This window comes from Amphiprion ocellaris, chromosome 10 (genome assembly GCF_022539595.1).
Source record: "Amphiprion ocellaris isolate individual 3 ecotype Okinawa chromosome 10, ASM2253959v1, whole genome shotgun sequence".
In the NCBI taxonomy this organism is placed as follows: Eukaryota; Metazoa; Chordata; class Actinopteri; family Pomacentridae; genus Amphiprion; species Amphiprion ocellaris.
In genome coordinates, this window is record NC_072775.1 from 14,699,292 (window position 1) to 14,724,930 (window position 25,639).

The 25,639-nt window shown below is 40.7% G+C and overlaps 1 protein-coding gene across 1 annotated transcript in view; it reads left to right on the forward strand.

Annotated features, from left to right (window-relative positions):
* Nucleotides 1-25,639, forward strand: part of LOC111572332 (neurocan core protein) — a 49,639-nt gene that overhangs the window by 15,810 nt on the left and 8,190 nt on the right. The window contains exons 3-14 of the mRNA XM_023275972.3: nt 761-964; nt 2,749-2,931; nt 3,526-3,700; nt 4,803-4,930; nt 6,422-6,706; nt 7,259-7,402; nt 7,531-7,620; nt 7,716-7,873; nt 9,450-9,612; nt 13,372-14,499; nt 19,134-19,250; nt 23,906-24,019. Coding sequence (XP_023131740.1) covers nt 761-964; nt 2,749-2,931; nt 3,526-3,700; nt 4,803-4,930; nt 6,422-6,706; nt 7,259-7,402; nt 7,531-7,620; nt 7,716-7,873; nt 9,450-9,612; nt 13,372-14,499; nt 19,134-19,250; nt 23,906-24,019 — 2,889 coding nt within the window. The remainder of the gene's footprint in view (nt 1-760; nt 965-2,748; nt 2,932-3,525; nt 3,701-4,802; nt 4,931-6,421; nt 6,707-7,258; nt 7,403-7,530; nt 7,621-7,715; nt 7,874-9,449; nt 9,613-13,371; nt 14,500-19,133; nt 19,251-23,905; nt 24,020-25,639) is intronic.

Below are 25,639 nucleotides of genomic sequence, written 5' to 3' on the forward strand. Positions count from 1 at the left end.
CAGTAAGGTACAGAGATGATAAAACCACAGTGATGTAGGAAATATAGGATAATGTCTGTACAGGTGATGGTGTTGTCATGGTTACACTGAACTTGTATGCCATGCTAGCCAGACGAGGTGAAGTCCCGATATCAATCTGTGAAGCAAACATGTTGTACGGTGCCACTGATATTTCTGTAGCAGGAAATTCCTTTAAATTAATTAGCTTGAGTGACAGATGGAGTCATTTGTGTGAATAGCAAGAAAAGAGAAATAAGAAGTAGAAATTTAAATAATCACATTAGAGCCTTTGAACCACTGTGGCCTCTCAGAGAGTTTGAACTCTGGTGTACAGGTGTGTGTGTGTGTGTGTGTGTGTGTGCGTGCGTGTGTGTGTGCGTGTGTGTGTGTTGGGCCCTTATAGTGTCTCAGCATCCCGTTCCTTTGCTGTAGTGATAACACGAGTTTCTGGGGAGAAATATGAGTGTGAAATTGCTAATGAATCCCAGAGGTCTTGTTAGAAGACACCTTTGTTAGAAGCTACAGTTCAGCCTACACTTTCTATATATCTTCACTGCTCAGTGCAGAACCCAGCATTACTCCAATCAACCAGCATAGATATTCAAGTCTTTGTCATAAAGTCGTTATCTGCCATTTTCTTCTTTAAGCTGCAGTACATTTGTTGGATCATCGTTACTTGTAATTACCAACTGTATTGTTTTCGCAAAACGTCCTCCAACATATAAAATTGCATAATCAAAGTACTGTCTGTTGTCTCTAGGTGCAGCCTCCTCCATAGTGAACATGCGTAGGATCACCCATCCTACGGTACAACAAACGCTGGCAGGCAAAGCCGTCCTCCCCTGTGTCTTCACCCTCCAGACCAGCTCCTCCCTGCAGCCTCCCCACCTCCTGTGGACTCACACTGGGCCACCAGCAAGAGGACAAGAGGCTCCTCTGGAGAGGATTGTGCTCTCTGCTAAAGGTGAAACAACAACATAATGTTTCTATTTAGCTTTTGATTTATATTCACCTTACTCGGATTTTGATTCTTCAGTACTTCTATATTAACAATGGATCAAATGCAGCAGAGGTTATTCACAGACGGTATCACCAGACTCTGCAGTTCCACCCACCTCAGAGTGTTTCAAGAATAAATCTTAAGGCCTCAAAAGAAAACAATGAAAAAGATCTTAACCATCTGACAAGAGCAGCTCCTGGAGTTAAAGTGAGATAAACCTCCTCAGTGGAGGTTTTACATTATACGTCTAAATGTTCTGAGTGGAATGATTTTAGCACAGTTAAGGCACAGTGCAGATTATATTCATCCATAGGGCACCTTTAAAGTTTAAACCTCTTTCAGATGGTTTTGCAGCCTGAAACTTTACAGTTTGGGTTCAGTCTCACAGCTCTCAGGAGTCACATCATCACACACAGTTGGCAGCTGGTTTCAGTGAAAAAGCTCTCAATACCCATTGTAGCAAATGAAAAACTTAAGGTTAGTGGTTAGCTGGAGAGCACGGAGCATTTAGCAGCCAAAGAGCCATATATCCCTCAGATATGAGTGTAGAGAAAACTTAAGAGATTAAAGCAGAGTGATTGTTTGGCAGGTGGAAACAAACATGACACAGATTGAATGTTGCTCTGTGTCTGTTCGATGTGTAAACAGGGAGCTGTTTGCTAACAAGTTGTGAATTTTATTCTCAGTATCACCTTCTGAAATTAGAAATAGATAAACCAGCTCAGTGGAGGATTTCCTCAGAGATAAACTGTCTGACTGGAAGGATATTAGCAAAATCACAACCAAGCACAGGTAAAATTCATCACTAGACTTAATATGCAGTTCAGTATTTTCAGTGTACCAGACAAACAAAGTGACATTATGAATTTTAAAGCTGCTTAAAACTTAGTTCAAGATTTTCCTCATTAGCATAAAATGTTGACTAAAAAAACACCACATTGTGTTATTTATTAGGTCTTTAACTCTCAAAATGGAGCTGATCTCTTTCATCAGGACGGTGTAGAAGTGGTTTAATCAGAATCTGTTAATAGTGGCCTTAAAACTGAATCCTGATCAGTCCAGTACGTGACATCACATCTCTCCCTCGTTTAGCCCAGAGAGTACACTGCAAAAACATTTTTAATTGTATTTTTTTCTGTATTTTTTTGAATTATAGATAACAGCTAGTAAAATCATTCAAAAAATATTAATTTGCAGATTAAGCTTTTTTAAAAAGTATAAGTAATGTCGATGATTTCTGTTTTGCAGTACATTTTTCTCAGGTATTTATCATGTTAGTTTATTGTTTTTCTGTTATTTTTCTGATGATAATCTGTAGGTTTCCATTATCTGCCTGTCATTTAAAAGTTACTGTTGAATAAGTGATGTTTTCTTATTTTTTTTGCATTTATTTTTCATTTATTGACTATAATTTTCTTGGTAGGGAAGATTCAAACAGCTATATACCACGTTTGAGGTGAATACAGTTTTAATGTGCTGTTTTTTAGTATGTTTTCTGAACGTTTTAAAAAAACATTTTTGCAGTGAAAAGACTGAAAAGCAAATACACAAATCTTTCAAGGAAAATGATTATAAATGTCAGCGTAGGACCCTATTGCTGATAATTAGATATCAAAAATATGTTTTTGAGGCCTAAACTTCATGGGTGTACATCTAGGAACCCTTTTAAAGTTTATTTTTTCACTTCGAAAGTTTGCAGGATGCCAACAGACCCTTGTATTGAAGAAACTTGTCTTTCTGTGCCAAAGGTGATGTAATCAAGGTGAATAAGGCTTTCAGTGGCCGCGTCATGCTGCCAGGATACGCTGCCAATCCTCTGAATGCTACCATGGAGATCTCCGGTCTCCGCACCAACGACTCAGGCACTTATCACTGTCAGGTTGTCGTGGGTAACGACTATGAGAGAGACGCTGTGCCCCTGGTGGTCTCCGGTAAGTGCCGCAGCCACAGACGAGAAAAGTTTAGTGCCACCACACATCTTCCCAAAGGAAACATTTAAAGTGAGCAGAAATGTTGCTCACAGTCTGAACCGCATTAACACAAAAGGCTTTAAAATCCTTCTTCCAGCTTAATTGATTTTTGTGTTTTATTGCAGTCTAGACTTGTTGTGCTAATGTAAGACCGATAATGGCAGCTTTTAGAACAGGAGCACAGCCGACGCCTTTTTAGCTTTTTTAAAAAATTTAATTAAACATCAATAACATCGATTCAGCATATCAATATTATAATGACTGCCTTAATTAGTGTCGCTCTCAGTGCTTGTTTTTGTTATCTAGTTTTCCACTCGAATAATTGTGTAATTCTTTTAATTAAAGTGTTTGGACTGAATAACAATGACAATTTTTCTGTGTGCTCATCTGTGAAATTTCAGCCGAAACTCACATTGTGTTTGATTGATCTGTCTGCGGCCTCAATAACATGCTCTTTGATTACATTCCACTGATTTATTGATTTAAAACCCGGCCGTGTGTCGGTGTAGCCGCCAGATTAAGAGGAAGGTTGGCCACCTGTCTGTGTCTGTGTAGGTGTGGTGTTTCACTACCAGGCTCCCGGCGCCCGTTACGCCCTCTCATTTTCTGATGCCCAGCGAGCCTGCCAGGAAAACTGGGCTCAGATGGCCACGCCGGCCCAGCTGTGGGCAGCGTACCATGACAGCTTCAGCAGCTGTGCAGCCGGCTGGTTGGATGATCAGACTGTCCGGTGAGGAGACGACCACTAACTTCTTTTTCTTGTCACGGCTTCACTGAGTTTGTTGCTAGTCGCAGTGAGCCCTGTTGCTCGTTGAAGAATAACCACAGCTAATGATTTCTCTTATTATTCATTAATCTGCAAATTTGTTTTCATGCTCATTAATGCACGATTAAATAGATTAAAATTCAGGTTTTCCTGTTTAAATACTTTTTTTTCCTGAAGCCAGTCCAAAATTTAAAGATATATAAATGATATAGAAAGGATGATGAGAAAAACATCTAGACTTTGGCATTTGTGAAATTGGAATCAGTGATTTTTGAGCATTTTTTGCTAAAATGAAAATGTAGCTTTGTTTACTAGAAATACTGGAATCGTGGGGAAAACAATTTCTCCTTGCCAAGAAATACTCTTGCACAACACATCAACCAAATCTACAAGTGAAATATAAAAAATGTGTTTACCAGTGAACTTTAGATGTACTGGCAGGCAGATTTTCTTTTATTTGGGTAGATCCAGGCTGCTTGTTTCACTATGATTCCAGTCTTTATGCTAAGCTAAGCTAAGCTGAGTTGAGCTAATCAGTTGCTTGTTGCTCCTTTTAAGGAAGAAAACTATTGTGTTTCTCAAATGTTGAACTTTTTATTCACCAAAATCTTAATCGACTATCATGATTACTTGTTTCTTTTGGTCACTTTATGTATTTTTTAATGAGCCTGCTAGTCCTCTACTTTGTTTTGTGTCTTGTTTGTTCCCTCTCTTCTTTAATCATCTGCTATCTCAATTAATATTCCTCTGTTTTGTCACTTCATCTGCTCCAGAAACACGCTCTTCTTTCCATTGCTGTTCTTTCTTTGCTGTTAATTGTATTTTAATGTATTCCCGTCCGCTGCCCTTTAAAAAAAGAATACAAATAAGAATTTATTCCGAACTGACATTTAGAATCTTAATGAAAGGAAACAGTTTAATAAGCGAGCTGAGATAATCTTTGTACAGTAAAATGTCCACAAGACATTTAGGCTTCGTATTTCATATTATGAGTTTAAAAAAAAAAAAAAATTAAAAAGAAAGCGGTTGATTCCCAGTTATGACTCCCACATGGTTTTCTCCACAGTTATTCTGTCCAGTTGCCAGAGCTTGGTTGCTATGGACACAAGGAGTACTCAGCTGGAGTGAGGAATTATGGGAAGAGGGACCCGAAAGAGCTGTTTGATGTGTACTGTTTTGCAAAGGAACTGGATGGTACGCGCACACACACACACACATACACACACACACACACACACACACACACACACACACACACACACACACACACACACACACAGAGAGGCATAAAACACTTCAAAACACTGATTTTTGCATCATATTCTGCTGCAATGTTCAAGGACAAGTCTGGTGTGGTTTTTATCTTTTGTCATTGTGAATCCCATACAAAGACACAAACACCCATGAACTGATTCTACTCGTACATGTTGTCTGTGCAGCCAAACAATGATATCCAGCTGCTTACTGTAAATTGGAGAGCGCCATTGTAGTGCAAAATCTATGAAAAACACACCTGTAAGTCACACTGTTGCACTGAGTGACATGTTGGCGATAATGTCACACATGCAGAGTGGCTCATTTTCACTACACAGTCTCCTGCAGCTGCAAATGATTGATACTTTAACAAATTAATAAATAATAAACAGCTTGATATAGGCAACAAAAACACAGATTACACCTGTTTGAGTCAAGTTACATTTTCCATTTGTTTTATGAAATGATTTAGCATTTTGAAATAATGAAGTTATTCACATATTTATTATTTTCAGGGCCCCAAGCAGTTCCTGGGCTTTATTTTTTCTCCTGTCACATTTTTTCTCACTCTGAGCTAATTCTTCACTGCAACATAAATTCCTGCTCTTCTATGGAACTGGTACAACATAGATGCAACATAACTGGAAGTAGGGAGTACTACAAGATGTTTTTTTCACTATTAAAAGAAGAAACATGATTAATCAACAGTTGATTTTCTTTTATTTATCTTACAAAAAAAGAAATAACTGTAATCAGCACGTAAAACATTTTTCAATGTGCCCACCTGTGTTACCAACACTAAAAAAAAAAACAGATGATGGCTCTTCATTGTGTAGATATTTTAGTGCTTATGTTTCTAATTTATTTCCATACTTTTCTCGCATTTGTGTAAACACGGCCTGCAGTTCAGCCAAAAAAAAGAGTTGAATCGCTAATGGCTTTACAGTTGTATTATGAGAGCATAGTCTTTGTTTTTTTTACAGAATGTGGTTGGAGCAGTTTTAATTCTGGCAATTTAAAAAAAAAACTTGACATGTAGAGTATATTGATTTTGATGAACTATCACAATTATAAGTTGAAATTTGATAATTTTTTCTGATGAAACCACACATCAAAACATCATTTGTTTACAAACCTTCAGAAAGTTGAAAACCAGAAAATCCTTTCTGCTTTTACAGTTTCTTTCATTAATAAATGGTGTAATTTCAGCTCTTTATTTTCAAAGACAGCACACCTTTCAAACAAGAAGCATAGGGAAGTAATGAAAATATATAAAACCTCCATCCTGTAATACACGCTAGTAGCTTTATATAATATGACTCCATGTGTGATTTGAGAGTCTGCAGTTATCTAACTAAGGTGTCCACCTACTAGAAATTCAACAGACATCATCTGCTTGTTGACGAGCCCCAGTCTGGTTTCTTCGTCCAGGTGAAGTGTTTCACTCCTCGGTCCCCGGCAGACTGTCGCTGTCCTCAGCCTCAGACCGCTGTGTGTCCCTCGGGGGCCAGCTGGCCACGGTGGCACAGCTTTATCTGGCCTGGAGGGCCGGCCTGGACAGCTGCGCCCCAGGCTGGTTGTCTGATGGCAGCGTCCGTTTCCCGGTGGCCTGGCCTCGCCCCGACTGTGGAGGAAGCCAGTCAGGAGTCCACACCGTCTCCCCCAACAGCACTGCTGACAACGCTACAGCACTATATGATGCTTACTGCTACAGAGGTACTGCACCACAGGAGGAAAACAACCTTTTCATCATAAATGTAACTCATTACTGTTGGTTTAGACAGTGCAAAACATAAATACAGTGAATTTACAGTGTGATAAGATAATTCAACATGAAAGAGTTTCATGTTAGCGTCATAAACAAAGTATGCAGATTAAACAGAAGCACAGAAAAGTATAAATATAAGCACATAGCTACCATCTCACTCCCAACTAAAGCCCTGAGAGCTGTTAATGCATTAAGAATGACAATAAATGTCATTGCCACTATTGTAGCTATGGCAACGCTGATTTGTGATCCACAGAACACATCTCACCATCGTGTGTCTGAGAAACTGTTGGATTGACAGAAGCCGTGGAAGAGAGAGAGAGAAAAACAGGACAGGATATGTTTAAAATAAATATCTGGATGTTCAGCTGTCAGTTCAGGCTTTTGTGTTGACTGAAACTGGTCAGTTTAGGCAAAATTAAAACACAGCAAAGCCTTCAGACACTGAACTCCTCGGAGGTTGTCATGTGAACAGAAAATCTCTTCAACTTGTTTCGTAGGTAAAGTGAAGAATTCAGGCTCCATCTCTCAGATCTACACCTCCCTGTGGAAGCCCTGGAGCTATCTAACAGGCTCAAGCGATGCCGACTCCACCGAGACACACGGTCCTGATCCGACTACACAGCAAACCACCACCAGCAGAGGTTTCACATTTAACTACAATCTGTGGTGGCATGAACCCGCTGATTAATTACCCAATCAGTCTTTATAGACACAGTAAGAAAGATTAGAAGTGGTCACAAGTACAATTTCATCCATCTGCTTCATGCAGGGTCTTCAGATGGCAGCGACGTTTCACCGTCTAACTGGACCGGCCTGGTTGACCTGGAGGAGGAGACCTCTCCACACACTGCTGACCCCTGTAAGCCTGATCGCTCATATTGAAGCTTGTAAGAAAGATTGGTTTTATTGATATCCAAAGATGGTGTGAATAATCGTTTACCTTATCGTCTTAAGCCTCAGACCCCTGGTCCTCAGAGTCTTCAAGGTCATTTTTGACCCTCCAGTTAATCCCAGGACAGAGCTCCTTGGACTGGGGGGAGCCACTGGAGCCTGGCCCCGACTCTGAGGAGTTTCTCCGACCTCCAGTAGAACCAACTCCTGCTGAGAAGAAGGTTGGTTTTATGTTTCAGTCAAGACGTTTTAACTCTCTCAACCCCAAAAACTGCCAGCGTCTTTAAAGTTACACCATTTATCAGAGTTAGAAACTGTAAAAACGGAAAGATCTGTTGGATTTTCAACTTGCCGACAGTCCTTGAACTACCCACCTGTGATGTGCAGCTCCATCAGACAACCTGAAGCTTAAAATCTTGATATTTAAATCATTTTAGGTCGTAAAATTTTCCCATAAGTAAACCATTTGAACAGATCGGATTAGTGCTGCAGCTATTGACTGTTTTAATAATGGAGTATTCTATTGATTATTGTGGCGATTAATCGAGTAATCATCCGTCTCCATTTTACATTCTGCACTTGGCATGCGTGTTACAGCATCAAAAGCAGAAGTGAGCGCAATGTGCAACAGAAATAACCGTTGAGCGGAACACAGGCGAACATCTGCACTGTATCGTGCAAATATAGTCTAGTGAATAGTGGATTAAATGAAGCCTCGAGGAAGAGAATTTTGTCTTGAGGAATTTTAGTAATCAAATTACTCGAGGAATCTTTTCAGCCCTCGATCAGATTCTGTAAAAAACAAACAAACAAAAAAACACACTTCTGATCAACTGAGAAGCCATTAGTGGCTGCTGCAACCAACATCCATCCATCCATCCATCCATTATCTATACACCGCTTATTCCTCACTAGGGTCATGGGGGGCTGGAGTCTATCCCAGCTGACTCAGGTGAAGGCAGGGGACACCCTAGACAGGTCGCCAGTCTGTCACAGGGCTACATATATAGACAAACAAGCACTCTCACATTCACACCTACGGGCAATTTAGAATAATCAATTAACCTCAGCATGTTTTTGGACTGTGGGAGGAAGCCGGAGTACCCGGAGAAAACCCACGCATGCACAGGGAGAACATGCAAACTCCATGCAGAAAGATCCCGGGAAAGCCGGGACGCGAACTAGGGATCTTCTCGCTGCAAGGCGAAAGTGCTAACCACTACGCCACTGTGCAGCCCTACCAACAGCCACATGACAAAAATTTTGTGACCTTTTTTGGCTGAACTAGATTGAACTGCAGGCTGTGTGGAGCAGATAGGAGACAAGTATAGAAACTAAAAAATGTAAATATCAAAATATCTACGCTACTGGTCAAAAGTTTGGGGCCACTTAGAAAAGTCCTTATTTTTGAAAGAAAAACTTTTTTTTTCAATGAAGGCAACATTAAATTAATCAGAAATACAGTCTAGATACTGTTAATGTGGTAAATGACTATTCTATCTGGAAACGGCTGTTTTTTTAATGGAATATCTACATAGGAGTACAGAGAAACATTTACAGCAACCATCACTCCTGTGTTCTAATGGTACAGTGTGTTAGCTATTTGTTGCATTATAGCTTGACATGTTTGCGTTCTTTCTACTTGTAGCCATGTTTGTGCTGTTTCCAGAGAGGTGCAGGACTTTATATTGCAGTGAAAAATTTGCCGACAGAGGGCAGGAATTTGACAGGAGTGTTCAGAGGGTTAAATACTGAAGCAGAGTCACTAAAGTACTGTCTGTTCACTTACTATTTTAGGCAATTTCAAAGATTGTGAAGTCCATTTGGAAGCCTTGGAACTACCTGGTGGGCACTGAAGATGAGGAGGGAACCCAGACACCAGGTGAAGAAGCATCAAAAGAGAATGTAGCTACAAAAAAGACTGACGAGGAGTCAAATCCATCCAGTTCAACCTCACCAGGTGAATAGATTTCTACTGTTTGTAACTAGTGAATAAATCATCGTCGGTTAAGTGGGATGTACTAACCAGACAGTGGTTGCCGAATTTTGTTTTGTGTTATGAAGCACAAGGTTTGATGGCAGTTTATGGGTGTGGATTTTGTTCTGTCATTTGCACAGTCTGTGATTTTAGGGGTTGGCAACCTAACACGGTGCCGCGCTAATTACAGTGCAAACAAGCAGCTTGGAACAAAGTTTATCAGAAAACAAGGACGTTGACGGGACAAACGGGGGAGCAGAGGCTTTCGGTGAGGAGAGCAGAGGAGTTATGTTCAGCATGAACTCCTGTTTCTGTAAGAAAAGCAAAAGTAGCTTGAGGTCTGGAGACAAGCTCAGGTCTTGCTGACCTTTCTCTGTATTTCAGGCTGCCTCTCCTGTATGGCTGCTGTTGTTGTCAGATGTGACAGCTGATGAGTTTTAGTTGTAAGCACCTGCTTTCCTCCGAGGCTGCCTTTAAAATGTAGCATATTGTACTTTTTCTTTTTTGGGGGGGGCTTTTTATCCACATTCAAATGTGCAGTTTTAGGTCGCCGAAAATAGACCTTTTGGAAAATTCCTTCCAGGGTGACGGTATTGGTATAAACAGAGGAAAATGAGCCTTGTGGAAATCATGACTCAGACACACTTTTTCGTCACTGTGGTTGTGGTGGAACGGCCAAAAAAATGACATCCTGTGTTTTTCCCAAAATGCTTGTGAAGGAGAATCTATAGGGGACATTAGAAAAGAGAATCGTGGTACCAAGAGAATCTGCTCTTACACTTGGCTACGTAATAATTGGACAGCGGATGATGTTGACGTGTGTCTGCCTTGGATGGTGTCGCTTTGATGTTGATGCTGCATGGAACTGTGGGATGGTGTTATCTCTTTCACTTTTGTATAGGATGGACCAGTGTGTTTTATGTTAAAGGAGATAAGAAAGGAATCACTGAAGCATGTTTCCTTAGAATTTAAAGAATTGGAGCTGCTCTTATCACGGCTGCCACATATGGAGGATTTCACTCAGCTAGAAACCTTCTTAGCTGAAGGTATATTCATTTCAGGCGTGTTACTATGGATGGAGATTATAGCCTGAGATAAAATCTACATGTGTAAAACAGTATGTTTTTTAACTTTTACCAGTTGTGTGGAGCATGCTAGTGTCAAGTAATAAACATTTACATGAATATTAAGAAAATTTAATTAAATATTAAAAGGAATCCCCAAGACATGATTAAAAAAACAATTTACCATGCGTTAATTGAACCATTTCTGCAATGTAAGTTTAAAGGAGGCTTATAAATCACGTGTAGACAGGAAAGAGGACACTATGTCCAAGCTCTTCTAGGAATCGCTCTAATTAAGTCTAATTAAATGTCACATAATTCAGCAGATCACTATATGTCATCTAAAGTGCAGCTAAAGCTGTTGAGTTGCTTCGCTGAAAATATTTTTTTTTAACTATTTAAGCAGGAACTCTTTTTGCCCAGTTATTTTACAGGTGTTTCTAATTTTATTAAATATGCATGAAAAATGGTAAAATCACAGGGAAAAAATCCTACTGGTTTACACTTCTTAACCTTAAAAAATGTCCACATCAAAAATCTGTATTTTTGCAAAAGGTAATTTATTTATTTAAGTGTTTAACTGTAAAATCACAAATTTTTTTTTACTGTATTTAAATTGGCAAAAAGAATATTGTCATTTTGTAGATATTAGAGCCAATATTTAAAAGAAAAAAGATGCAAAGAATTAATGATTGAAAAAGAATACATTTTTTAACTTATTTTACAATTTTCCCCGTTTGTTAAATTACATATAACAAGTAAAAACTCTGACAAAAAATGGCAAAAAACGGCCATAATGTTCACATCAAATAAACATATTTTCACAAATCTTTTTTTCCTTCTTTCACCATGTGTGACCGTAAATTTACACTGTTTTACTCAATCAGTTCAGCTTAAAATATCATTATTTTACAGATACTTGCCGTTATTTTCAACGTCTGTGCAGTTTTGAATGTTCTTCAGTACATGCTTTTACATATTTTTTTCTGGCATTCTTGCAGTCAGGTTTTTATCATTTCCATACAGATTTTATTTGACCTTTTTTTTTTTTTTACAGTGTATCTACAGAACGAGCTGCCCCTCAGGCACGAGAATTTGAGTTTCCTTCAAATATAAATGCAGACAGATGATGGAAAAAGTGTGAAATCCAGCTCATCAACCCGTTTTCCCATTTCCTACATCTCAGGGGTCCTGCAGGTTTACAGCTCTTTATGTGTTGGCAGTGGATGAAAGTGGTTTCCAAATGGCAGGCATCTCCATTCAGGGTTTGTTGAAACCGTGTTACAGAGTTGTTGATTGAATTCGGAGGCCGTTTGTGAGACTGTAGTGGTTTTTAGTTTCATTCTGTTTGGCCTGACTGTATGTGTGTGTGTGAGTGTGTGTGTGTGTGTGTGTGTGTGTGTGTGTGTGTGTGTGTGTGTGTGTGTGTGTGTGTACGTGTGCACATGTGTGTGTGTACGTGTGCACATGTCTGTATCTGTGTGGCTCCACAGAAGCTTTTATGTGCATTTTTAAAGGACAATCTATCATGCAATCATTACAGTGAACTATAATTAAACAAATTCTGTATTACAAATGATGTCAATGTCTTCGAAGTATTGCTAGCTGCCTAATGCTGCTTTCAAATTGCATGAAATGGATGATAGAGACAAACTAGATATCTAAAGTAGGTTGTGTGAGAATTAAAATAGCATTATAATGACAATATAGAACCTTATTAATTCATTTTGTTTTTGTTTTTTGTGCTGCTTATTCTCATCAGTGTGGTATATCTTCAACAGGAATTTCTTCAAATGTTGGCATAAATGTTCACATGAACTCAACGATGAGCTAATTAGATTTTGGTGGTCAAAGGTCACCTCACAAAACAGCTCATTTTTGGTCATAATTCAATGCACTAATCAAGACAAAATGTCACACACCCATGTCTGGATAAATGATGAAGTGATGGCATTTTACATTCAATAGGTTGAAGGTCAAGTCTAGACAGACATGAACGTAAACTCCAACCTGACAGGGTGGTAGTTCCAGTTAAATTTAGTTCAATTTTACTTAATTTGGTAATGATATTTGTTTGTTTTCAGGCACCTACAAAGTCAGATTTAATAGGGCTATCACAAAAAATCCTGTTACATTTGTGGTAATTATGACTCACATGTTGACATTTACAAATCAGAAACTATGTTATGACATGAGCACAGCATAATATTTTGAAAGCCCCCTTTTACATTTCTTTTAAACTAAGAGTCTGATGTCGCTCACCTGTCCACCTGCCTTTGCAACTGTAATACTTTTTTATTTCTTCATCCGTCCTCTACACACACTATTCTCTGGTTACATTTATCCCAGACATCAGTGTTTAACATAATATAGAGGAAAATGTTCAGCACTATCAAGACCTTTTCTTTCAGTGTTTTTCTTCTTGTTGTCCTCAGAGCTTTGCCAGCTGGTGTTGCTAATATTGAAGTGAAGACAGTGCTGTTGCAGTGATAGAGAAAAACAGCTGACGGAAATCTCAGACAGCTTAGAAGAGTTTGTTTTGCTGCCTTTGGCAAAGTGGAGAGAATCCATAAGATGATTTTCACTTTGTCTTTTGAACCGTTCTCTCTGTCTACTATGATTGCACTCCTGACTTTCCCTGTTTTTCTCTTTTTGTTTGTTTTTGCAACCCGCACAGGTTTGTTGTCTTGGGGAAGTTCATGGTTCAGCAGCCCCTCGAGGCAGAGCACCCCACCAGCCAGCGAAGATTCACCCACTCATCTGGCATCCACTCTGACTGCCTCCTCTAACTCCATGACTGCAGAGAGCACCAAGAGCTGGGAAAACTCAGAGACGTCCACCTCCTCCAGCCCTGCGCCTGAAATCACCTCTTCCGCCGGGGAAACCTGGATCCGGGTTGAAGCGGAGACCACGACCCAGCTGAGTGACAAGAGGGAGGAGACGGTGACCTCCAGAGCCAGCGGTAGAGGAAGAGGAAGGGGGAAGAAGAACAGGGGGGAGGACAGAAGCAGAGGTGAAGACAGGGGGAGAGGAGAGGAGAAGGGGAAAGCAGATGAAGAAGGGAGCGGTGAAATTACCGGTGCAGAGGCCAAAGGTGAGATACAAGTCTCACGCCGACCAGTTGGAACAAGCAAACCCAGAGAGAGGTCCAGAGAAAGATCCAGAGAGAGGGGTCACAGGAAAGGGCAATCCACCACTGCTACCACCACCACTACCACCACCACCACCACCACTACCAGTACTCTGGAGGCTACAGTTTTGACCGTAACTGGAACAGAAAGTGACTTTTCTGCATCTACTTCACCAACAACAGAAAACTCCTCCCAGACGGCCTCACTAGAACCATCTCAAGCACCGTCTTCTTCTCCGTCCACCTCACCATTCTTCTCTCAATCATCCCTGTCTGAATCCCAGTCCATCGTCCCGTCTCTTTCCTCTTCCTCCTCCCCATCTCCAACCACTTCCTCACCTCCATCCCATTCCCAAACCCCGTCCCTCTCACCCTCAACGTCATCACCTCTTTCCCCATCACAGACTGTTGGACTGGGAGTCTCGGTTCCATCCCCCCTCTCAGACAACCAGGACGGCCCCTTTGACCCGTCCACGTTGCTTCACTTGGTCCCAGTGGAGAAGGTGGTCGTGAACGGTTCTCTGGATTACCCTCCATCACTGTCCGGACCCACAGATGAGGAGGAGCCCACTTGGTCCCATGCCGTGGGGTCCGGGGCCCTTTTACCCGGCAACATGGAGGAAGAAAGCAGCAGAGGAGGAGCCAACATTAGTACCACAACTCTCAGCCCTGCAGGTAAGCATCACGTGTCCTTATCAGATATTTTGTGTAAAGCACAATATGGTAAAACAGAATCAGCAGTGAGGCAGGCATACTTTAAACACACCCACTGGTTATTGAGTCTTATTTGGGAGAGAAAACAATGGCAAGCCATGAGAGGATTACCCAAACTTTCTGCTTTAACAGTCCATAGCTGTTTCTGTCCCGCCTGCCTGTTTTATCTGTGACCTATTGTACTCAGAATAGCAAGCAGTTTCTTCAGCACTACTTCTGTGAGTGATTATTATGGACTTTGAGTTTGCTCACTGTCCTTTTTTTTTCCTCCAACAAAATTGGTTCTGATTTTCTGGCCAAAATATCATCTTGTCTGCTGCTTCAACATTTTGTGGGAGTCTAATTTCTGCTGTCTCACCATCTCCGTACCTTCAGTGGTCAGACTTATTTGTTACACATCAGCTTTGTGCAAGAACTGTAGGGGTGTCGACTGTAAGGGAAATGTGAGGATAAAGTGTGCTTATTTTTTAATTGTCTTATTAGCTAACTTTCTATTTTCCATGTTGACAAGTTACCTGGTTGTGTTCATAGATGCTGAGTGTGGAATGAGAGATGCAGTAACTGGAGTTGATCTAAATTCGGATGTTCTTTAAGGCTGCAATGACTGATTGTTTTTCCACTTGTGGGTAGGAAATTAAATTGGGAACATTGACATATCACCTGTTAAGCTGATGGAGAACTTGTTAGCAAAAAGTTGCTTATTAAGATGTTTTGGAGCAACATTGGCTTTCATTTGTAGTTGTGTTTCTGATCCAGTGGTCTCAATCACTCTCTATTAGCTCTGCTTTTGGCCTCCACCAACTCACACTGTTTTTGTTTCAGCTGCACTTTGCTGGAGGAGTTGTGTTGCTCTGTCATTCTTTTTGTAGATTATTATAATGCTGGAACTTTCCTCCTCTGCCAAACTATTGCAGACTGAGAGTCATTTTGTCATGCAGTATTTTGGTATATTCACAGCCTTTGTATTCTGCCATCTATAAATCTATCATCACCCAAACACATTTTGCAATCATACAGCCTCTTGTCATTATACTCCCACCTCCGTGCTTCACTGTCAGGACTATGCTTTCACTGTGGTCATCCTGACCAGGTTCACACCAAATATGTTGGACCCTGTCTTAGTCGAACAAATTCATCTTGACCATCCTGTGCTCCATCAGGCATCTTTTCATGTTGTTTGGCAAACTTTAATCTTGCAGTTTTGTGCCGAGAGAGACCAAGTTAAATTCTTGGACACTGTTCACAGAGGCTGATGTTGTGCAACGACCTTCACGCTGTCTGAGCTCATACAACGTTGATTGTCGCAGATAACCTCTGTGCCAAGTCTGACACATTTGCCTGTCTGTTTTTTTGGAGCTAGATTTTGAAACCAGCTCAGTGTCTGTGGCATCATTTTAGCTGGACAGAAACTGTGGCTCTCATTAGTGGTAATATTGCTCATTCTGTACCTCCTGATTACTGCTGCAGCTGCAGTTTCCACTGATTTTAAACTGTTCACAAATTCCCCCTGTATCCTTTTCTATTTTTGTGAAGCCTTATGGCATTTCCATTTTTTTAAGGATTCCTTTGGTAATTATATTCCATGTGGAGCCATGATACAGACATGCAGATAGACAGAGATAGTCACAGGTGATTTTATAACCATGTTCATGCAATTAGGCTAATTGGAAATTTCAGGTGCCCTCAATTTTGTTTCACTAATGCCAGATTCTCTACCTTCCGTATCAGTGATCATAGGCTCATTCACTGTTGTTTTTTGAATTTATACATTGAAGCAGCTGTATTTTAAATATAATCTTTCTCAAGTATTTGTTTTTGATTGTTCAAAGAAGGAAATACTCTTTGTCACCTTAAAAATCTCGCAATTGTAGAATGGTGATACAGGCTAGAGCAATTTGACATTTAGGTGATATTGCACAGTGTTGTTCTGACTTCTACTTTGTGTTGTATTCGTTGTAGTAAGGTCTCATGAATTGCTCCATTCACTGTTATCACAGCCAGCAGAAATGTCAGTCGAAACCACAAAAATAAGGCCCTGGTTGTAAAAAAAAAAAAAAAAAAAAGAAAGGTAATTATCTTTTAAGAATACCTTTTCATTTCTTTTCCTGTGACCTTGCCACTGGCTTGTGAATTCAAACATTCAGTGTGTTTTCCACATCTACATATCTTTTACTCCCACCACAAGCAGACACCACATCCCTGCCACATACACAATCTGATGATTAAGTCTGCAACACAGTACATCTGAGTGAAGCTCCTGGCTGGCCACCTACTTATTTTTTTATTTATTTTTTTTGCTTGATAATGAGAGCACATACAGGAAACATCCCATCACTGAGTGCTTGGAAGCCCCTTGGGCATCATGCTATCACACATTTCTATGGTGATTTATTCTTCCTCCCTTTGAAAGCAGCTCATGTCTGCGGCAGGCATGGTGAGACGCCTGCTCCGAGTGTGAGGAGTCTGCGGATGGAAAACAGCTGTAAACTGTATCGACAAGAAGCCGAGGGCAACCATCTGGGCTGCTGGTGCACAGTATGAGGGTTGATTGATTGACTGAGAGACCCTGGAGTCATGCAGGCAGAAGGCCATAAACACACAAACATGCTCTGATATCTCTGCTACACAAATAGTAGAGGTGGATGGATGCACTTGCAGGAGATTGGAACAGAATAATGGCTGTCAGCTTACATCTCTTTCTCATGCGCACATTCCAGGCTCCGGCTAAGTCCCTCGTGGCTCCGGTTTCATGGTGGTGGTCAGTATTTGCTCTCCTGACTGGATCACAGAGCACTTCATCAGTCAGTTCAATCAATGAGAGAGAAGAGAAAATGAGAGCCTGAGGTTGGATTCAAGGACCTTCAAGAACAAAGCACTACCACAGAGCGAGCTTCTCTGCTTAGTCTGACGTTTTTAGACAGATTTTGTTAAGTCCTCTGTAGCATTTAATTTACAATCAGTTTCTTTGTTTCCACCTTTCTCTTTGTGCTCTCCTGCCTTCACAAATACCAGCTCTGACTTGTGAGGCCGGCAGTGTTTATCCGTAAATCACATTTCCTAGATAACCCATATTTTCTCTGTGTTAGTGATTACTCGAAGCTGTGTGTGACGTGCGGATTAATACTTACAGGTATCTCAGCGTTGCCGCAGCAAAGTATTATCCCCTAACTGTCCTATCTCTGTAAACTTATTAGTTGGATTTTGCTGTTGCCAGCTTATTGTTGTTTGTACCGGTGGTGTCAGCCGCTGAGCAGAGCGAGGGACAGTCCACTATGTCACCTCCTTCTACAGACTATTGATTTTTCTGCACCACTCGCTTTAATGAACGGCCAATCGCACAAGGTTTGTCTTTCACACACACGCACACACACACACGCTATAGTAAATCTGCTTGTCATAACAGTTGATATTTGTCAAGATGTGCCATGACCTTGACTGATGCAGAGGGTGCATGTGCACGTTGTGCCAGACTGCTGTACATTAAATGAAATGCATGGCTGGTTTTAGCACCTGACTTCAGCAGAATTCAAAGCATGAGCAGAGGGGGAGTATAGATCGCAAAATTTATCATAGGCTTGCAGCCGTTGAGAAATCTTGCTCAGTACAGGAGTCCTTTTTGATTGAAAACCTTCAATCTTCTCTTTGTCCCTGAGCCTTTATTGTGCCCTGACGGTAATTCAGAAGATGTGAGCTTGAGATGTCTGCTTCTGGTTAGTTATTGAACAGGCTCGGCCTCGGGGCTAATCATAGCCAGGGTATTGATTTTCGCTCATCGCGCCATGTAAACACAAACACACAAGCCTGCACACACAGACATGCACAGTGTCAACCTCACACACACCACCCCCTCCTGAGCAGCCCTCGGTGTCACAGAGAGAGCTGGCAGAACAAAGACTCCCACAGCCCAGCTTTTGCGGCCAGAACGAACGAATGGCGGTTTTCAAAGACCTTAAGTTGCTATAATGAGCGGCTCAGGGGAGAAACACGTGGTGGTGTGTCAATTGATATGGAAATTTGTAATTGTGGAAGGGGACCACACACACGCACACATTTAGGGAGTGAATAGCCGGGCCGAGGCGCTCGCTGGTAGGTCTGCTCGTTTCTGTTGAGGATGGCTAATGTCTGAAGTTCTCACGCTGCCCGCTACACTCGCTGGAGTGAGCCGAGGCTTGCTTTCCATATGGTAACCATGACAACTGTGGCTGTGAGTGGATGGCGAGGTTGAGGCTCTCTGGCTTCTGATCCCTTTGAAAAGAGACGGAGTGTGAAATGGATATGCATGTGTTGTAACCGCTGGTTTTGGCTGAGCTGTGCTGATGGAAAATTGAGCGGTGCATTTTTACTGAGTCATACACTGATTTTTTTTTTTTTTTTTTTGTATCCAAAATCTAAGCAGGGGGGAGGAAATTAGGGTTTCAGCCATCCAACTTTAGAGGATCAGTGTGGAAATAAGTATTTTCAGCTTAGAAACATCTGTTTCGTTCTTGCCAAAACACCAAAAACATTATGAAAACCATTTTCATTTATAGTATCACCAATTAACTGCCTTATTCTCCCGACTGCCCCCCCTCACCCCATCTGTCCGTCTCTTTCAGCTGAGGTGGAGCCCTGCGTGACAAACCCATGTCTGCACGGAGGGAAGTGCCTTCCACAGGGAACGGGCTACAGCTGCTACTGCCCACAAGGATACACTGGGGAGAACTGTGAGATTGGTGGGTGATGCTCACACATACACACTCACACATCCCACACAGACACACACACGCACACAGACATAATGAAGTCAGCCCTGCATCTGTCTCTAACGATGGCTTAACGGCCGATTTGCAGGTCAGAGGTCAAGCTGTCCATCACAATGTGAGGGGAGGATGAGGTCTAAAGGTTATGTTCAGACGGTGAGAGTTAGGAGATGCATTTCCTCAAGGTCAAACTAAGAGAGCTTTCACTTCTCAGATTTTTATTTTGCACATACAAAATTCCTTGCTAAACTACTTCGCAGCAGCAAAAGGAAAATACACACATATATATATATTTGCTCAAGGCATGACCTAGATAATGGTCACATAGAAGTCTCAGCACAACAGTTCTCTAACCATTCTGAATGCCTAATTATGGGTGTGAGGTGTGACTGCATTATGATGACTTCAGATGATGTTTTTTCATAATAAAAATGCACATTTACAGTCAAACCTGTGCCTGAAACTATGGATTTCAGCAAAAATATGCTCTGTATTCGTTCAAAACAGGTTTTTAGTATATTGTGTGTTCACACTGTTCACAAAAATGAAGAAATAAGATATATTTAAAAGTGCCGACATGCAGGATAAATACAGCTCATTGTTTAGTGTGCAGCTGAGTGACACTGCTGTCCCATAATGCAATGCACAATGGAGATGAGAAGCTGCTTACAGCTGAAACAATAGATTGATGGTGGCTGCGAATCAGCTCTAAAAATAATCGCACAAATGTTTAATATTAAATCTGAGAAAAAACATTTTGTGAAGTGCAATGGACAGCAGCTTCCAAAGTTGTGTTTTACCTGTGAGTATAAAATTGTATATATAATAGGGATATGTAGTGCATAGTTCATATTGTAATGAATGAGTTTGTTGGACGGATTTGAGACAAAATTCAAGAGTTTCAGATTAGGAAAACAACAGATGTAAAGTCTCTCGGGTCGTAGACTGTTTATAAAAGATGCCTCTGTGTGGAAATTACTTGTTTGACTGCATTCTTTCTAACCGCCAACAGGGGGTGTTTAAATGTTTAAGAAAATAAAGCTACTTCTCACTGGGTTTATTACCTCAGTAAACATCTCCCTAATGAGTTTATGATCTCAATCACCACTTTAAAGTCTCCTTCAATACAGCATGATGTTTACTTTGTAAATTATGACCCCATGTAGAGTAAAATGAATGATGAAGCTGCTTTGTGACTGACAAGTTGCTACTGTATGGATGTGTGTCTTGTTCTTAAGTTCTCAGGTAGATTTGTCCTTCACTCGCCAAAACACCAAGATGACAAATTCAAAACTTTATTTTTTAAAACAGTAGTCCATTAAGCATTGGTTGGTGTCACGTCCATCTTTTATATACATTCTGTGGCCGTGACAGTGAACACAACACGCACAATAATGAAACCATGAAACCAGATCATCTAAATAGACTGCAGCATTAATGCCAATAATTACACCTGTGATTGTGAAAGTTTATCTCAACAATGTGGTGAATTCCTTGCTTTAATTTGCTCAAACATGTCAAAATATCGGCATAGATTTCCAAAGTCATATTGAGATTCTGTACATTGATATTGTGATAGAATATTCTGCACATCCACCCCACATCCAGCTGCATTTTAAATGAAAAGCGTGTGAGCCTCGTCGTGTCCCTCCACATCCCAAAGTAGACACCAGAGACATCCCTGCACAGGTGCCGTGACACTTTGACACTGAGGTATAAATCTGTCTTAAGGGTCCTAATTTGTTCATTAACACCTGTTCAGCTCATTAGGCAGCCATTCCTCAAGGAAGCGAACACTTCATGAATAAATCAGCCACATACAGTAGCGTTTTTATCTGCATTCAAAGTCCTGCTCGGGCTGTGAACGCTCAGTGCTTGCTAAGTTTTGCGTGTTCAGAGTCATAGAGAGATGGACGGACAGACAATCAGACTGACAGGCAGCAGCTGATGCGTGGGCATGCTGGTAGGCTTTGTTATGGATTTGCAGAATTTGCAGTATTAGCTCTCTGAAGAGCAACTTCCCCCTCTGCATAATGGATGAGAGGGACAATGGGATCAGACTTTTCACACTGAACAACAAAGAGCTGGACTGATTTTAATGGGAAACAGAGCTGGCGGTGTGTGTTTAACTGTATGTGTTTAACTGTGAACTTTCTCATCTTGAGGTCACCCAAGGTCACCCTGCTCATAATAAGGAAAGGGGCTGTTTCATATTTATCTCTTTAAAATGTTGTATGTTAATCTTCTGTATTAGTGTCCTCATTCAACATGTATTTCTGTGAAGAATCTGAGGTCTGAGCTACTGCTTGTTCGTGGGCATCTCTTTTCTCCACTTGATGAAAAACATAAAAAATAACAAAAAAATTCTTGACTAAACATACTGATGTGTGATTCTTAGGCAGATCTTTTTGCTAAACATTTAACACAGGCCCTAACAACATTTGAGTTATATTAGACTGAGCTATGCATACATGATATATTTTGACCCTCTGAACCCCAAGCAGATTCTGGGCATTTTTCCTCTCCTGTCACATTTTTACTCACTGTAGGATCATTTTTGCTGCAAAATAAAGTCCTGAACCTCTATGGAAACAGTACAACCATGACAAGAAGTAGCGGGACGTCAAAAATGTCTTAATGTAGTACATCAAATTTAAAATGCCATCAATCATAAAAAAAAAAAAAAAAGCAAAAGTTTAATTTCTTTGACTATTAAAAAAAAGAAAATACCTCAAATCAGTTTAGCTGAAAAGTCCCTTAGTGTTTGTCACGATGCTGTTGGTCATAGCTGAGTCACTGATTGGTTTCATCATAGCTCTGAGAAGTGCAGAATTTTTTTCTGTTTTAAAATAAATGTGGTTAGCGAGCTGCACAGTGGCTCGATGGTTAGCACTGCTAGAAGATCCCTGGTTTGCGTCCCGACCTGGACCTGCCATGTTTCTGCATAGAGTTTGCATGTTCTCCCTGTGCATGCATGGGTTTTCTCTCAGTACTCCGGCTTGATTTTTACAAATATGGCATGTATAATGAAATGGCTTTGACAAAATACTACAATTTTAAGGTTGCATTTGGTTAGTTTTCCAAATGAAACCACACACTGTTACTTCAAGAAAGATTAGACAGTTTAAAATCTGCCCCCCTTTTTTTTTTCTATTTTTGCAGTTTCCAATTCCTACACGTGTTGACTTTGTATGATTTAAACCACTGAATCAGATTGTGAAAGATGGTATTTTTAAGAAATCTGAAGTAGACTCTTAAACTGATATTTGATCTCCCGCATGCATATTGTTTCACTGATGACAACTTCTAACGAGTTGGAAGAGTGAGAAATCTTAAAAGAAATGACATTAGTATAAATCTCTGGATTTGGACTTTGTAAAAGTCCTCAACAAACAGCCTCATTTTCTCTCATTCATCTTGAAAGAGGTACCATTTTTACAAACGGATAAACAACCTCTGCTGCCAGATTAAAGTTATATCATTTATTTTTAATCCTCAGCAACACCAAAAATAGGAAAATTGGATCTTACAAAAAGACACAAAAACAATCTGACTTAGTCTCACATCAGTAGCCTGCAACATACTTCACTGACCAGCCACAAGTTAGGCCAGATTAAAAATGAATCCCTCTGCAGCCAGAACTCAGTGTGTCCAGTGATGACAGTCTGAAATGTGAAAATCTTGGATAAGGCTAAAGGTCACGTTAGTTTGATCTGTCTGACACTTTTAGCTCTTCGCAGCCACTGACCTTTCTCACTGTTCAGATTTTTGCTCGGAACTAAGTAACCGTTAAGATGTGAGGAAACACTCTGAAGTGAGTCTGAACTTGTAAGTAGCTTTCTTTTTGCACTCTCGCTGTGAGTTTTAATAGATTTGTGCAGTCCTGGGGTGTATCTATTATTCTGGGTTCCAAAAAAACCCCACAGTGCTGAAAGAAGATTACATGCCCTCCATTTACAATGATAAAGTGATACTTTATTGATCCCTGTGGAGAAATGTTCCCTTTGCCTGTCTTTTTTTTTTCTAAACAGAGGGGTTAGAGAGCATAGATAGCCACAGAGCAGCAGCCCTGGAGCTGGAAAAGATTTTGGTTGTTGCTGAAGGCCTTTTCAGCTTTGGGGAAGTCTCATCAACCAAATTTATGTCTGTTTTTCAACTGCATTAAACGAAAAGCAATGCAATATGCAGGCTGCTTTTTCTTCATCGTGCAGTTGTCTGTAAATGGAGACAATGGACAGAGACAAAAGAATAGATTAGACATACATAAAGTCAACCGTAAGCTCCGTAAACGCATAAAAAGGAAGGTAATAACACTCCAAAGGCTTTTAGAGTGTCTTCCTGTGTGAGAGGATGGGGATAAATAAGGAATGTAGAGGGGATTAGGCTGTCTGTATTCTCCTCACACTCTGTTTGAATTATGATAATGTACTCACTAACAAGGACACATTTCAATGTTTAAAGCAGAACTAATAACCAGCTCATTTTGTGTGTCGGAACCTGAATGGAAGCTCACACAGTCTGTGTTTTTTCTGTATGAACAACATCCCTTCATCAGAATACGTTCTCTAAATTTGAGCCCTAATGAGATCTGCATCCCGTCTGTTCTCGCTGCCTTTTCTCCCTCGCAGATGTTGACGACTGCCAGTCCGAGCCTTGTGAAAATGGAGGCACTTGCATCGACAAGATTGATTCATTCCTCTGCCTTTGCCTGCCCAGCTACGGAGGAGACACATGTGAGAAAGGTGAGAGGCAGAATAAAGCGGCGCGTACTCGTGGATAAATAACAGATTACTCCGAGGTGTGTGTGAGATGAATTATCACATGTTCGTTGATGGCATGAAATGTTGCCGGACTGTGTAGCACCAACAAAATCATTGCATTGTGGCGTGTGCAGCCACAGTGGTGAACCTGTTAAGATCCCCATTCATCTGATACTGGCTGTAAAAGGTTTGTTGCTAACCGTGCTGCTGGTGGCAATAATGCTGATCAGTGTGCAGCGTCTGTTTCCACTGTATGTCAAAACACAATATCACCAGGCTGCATCTCTTCACAGCTATCAGAGGATGTATCTGTGTGTGTCACAGGCCTGCAGGGTGACGAACACAAACTGAATCTACTGCGTGCAAAAAAGACATACACACCATTTTCTAAGCATCAGTTACTCTTTGCACATTTAAAGTCAACGTCTGTCATGCAAACACATTCCTATATGACTGTGTAGTGGATTGTAAGAATCAAAAACATTTCTTTATTATACTATTTTATGGTTCAAGATTGTATTTTATCTGAAACCCAAGCAGTTTATGGGCTGTTTTTCATTCCCGTCATGTTTTTCCTCACTCTGGACTCATTTTTCACTGCAATTTAAAGTCTTGCATCTCTACGGAAATGGCGCAACTATGGCTAGTTGTAGAGAAAGATCTAAAAAAAAAGAAAAGAAAAGGCTTTTGTGGAATATAGCAAAGTAAAACAGGAAAAAGTTAAAAATAGTTTTTTTTTATTTTAACAAAAATTTAAAAAACATACAACATTTTGTGCCCACAGGCGACTCTACATACTATAGATGTTCTTCTACTTACATTTTTTAAAATCTGTTTTCATATCTCTCTGCTCTGTGCAAACACTGCCTGCAGTTCAGCTGAGTCCATTTAAAAAGTACCTGAGATTTTGTCACATGACAGTTATGGCTTCAGGGTTGTGCAAATGAGCGCAGAATCTTGTGTAATTTTATTTTATTTTTTTAAATGAGACGTGCAGAGTAAAGTGATTTTAATGAAAAATCATTGTTTTAAGCTTTGATTTAGATACTTTTCCAGTACAACTTGACAGATGACTAGCATAAGGATTGTTGGAAAGCCGAGAATCTAATAATTCCTCCAGTTTTTACTGTTTCTTTCTATGATAATTATGGTGATTATTAAACAAAATATATAACATGTCTGGGCTGCACAGTGGCGTAGTGGTTAGCACTTTCGCCTTGCAGCAAGAAGGTCCCTGGTTCGCGTCCCGGCTTTCCCGGGATCTTTCTGCATGGAGTTTGCATGTTCTCCCTGTGCATGCGTGGGTTCTCTCTGGGTACTCCGGCTTCCTCCCACAGTCCAAAAATATGCTGAGGTTAATTGATTATTCTAAATTGCCTGTAGGTGTGAATGTGAGAGTGCTTGTTTGTCCATATATGTAGCCCTGTGACAGACTGGTGACCTGTCTAGGGTGTCCCCTGCCTTCGCCTGAGTCAGCTGGGATAGACTCCAGCCCCCCCCCGCGACCCTAGTGAGGATTAAGCGGTGTGTAGATAATGGATGGATGGATATAACATGTCTTTCAAACCTGGCAGCAGCTTTTGCTGTTCAGAGTGTTAAAGG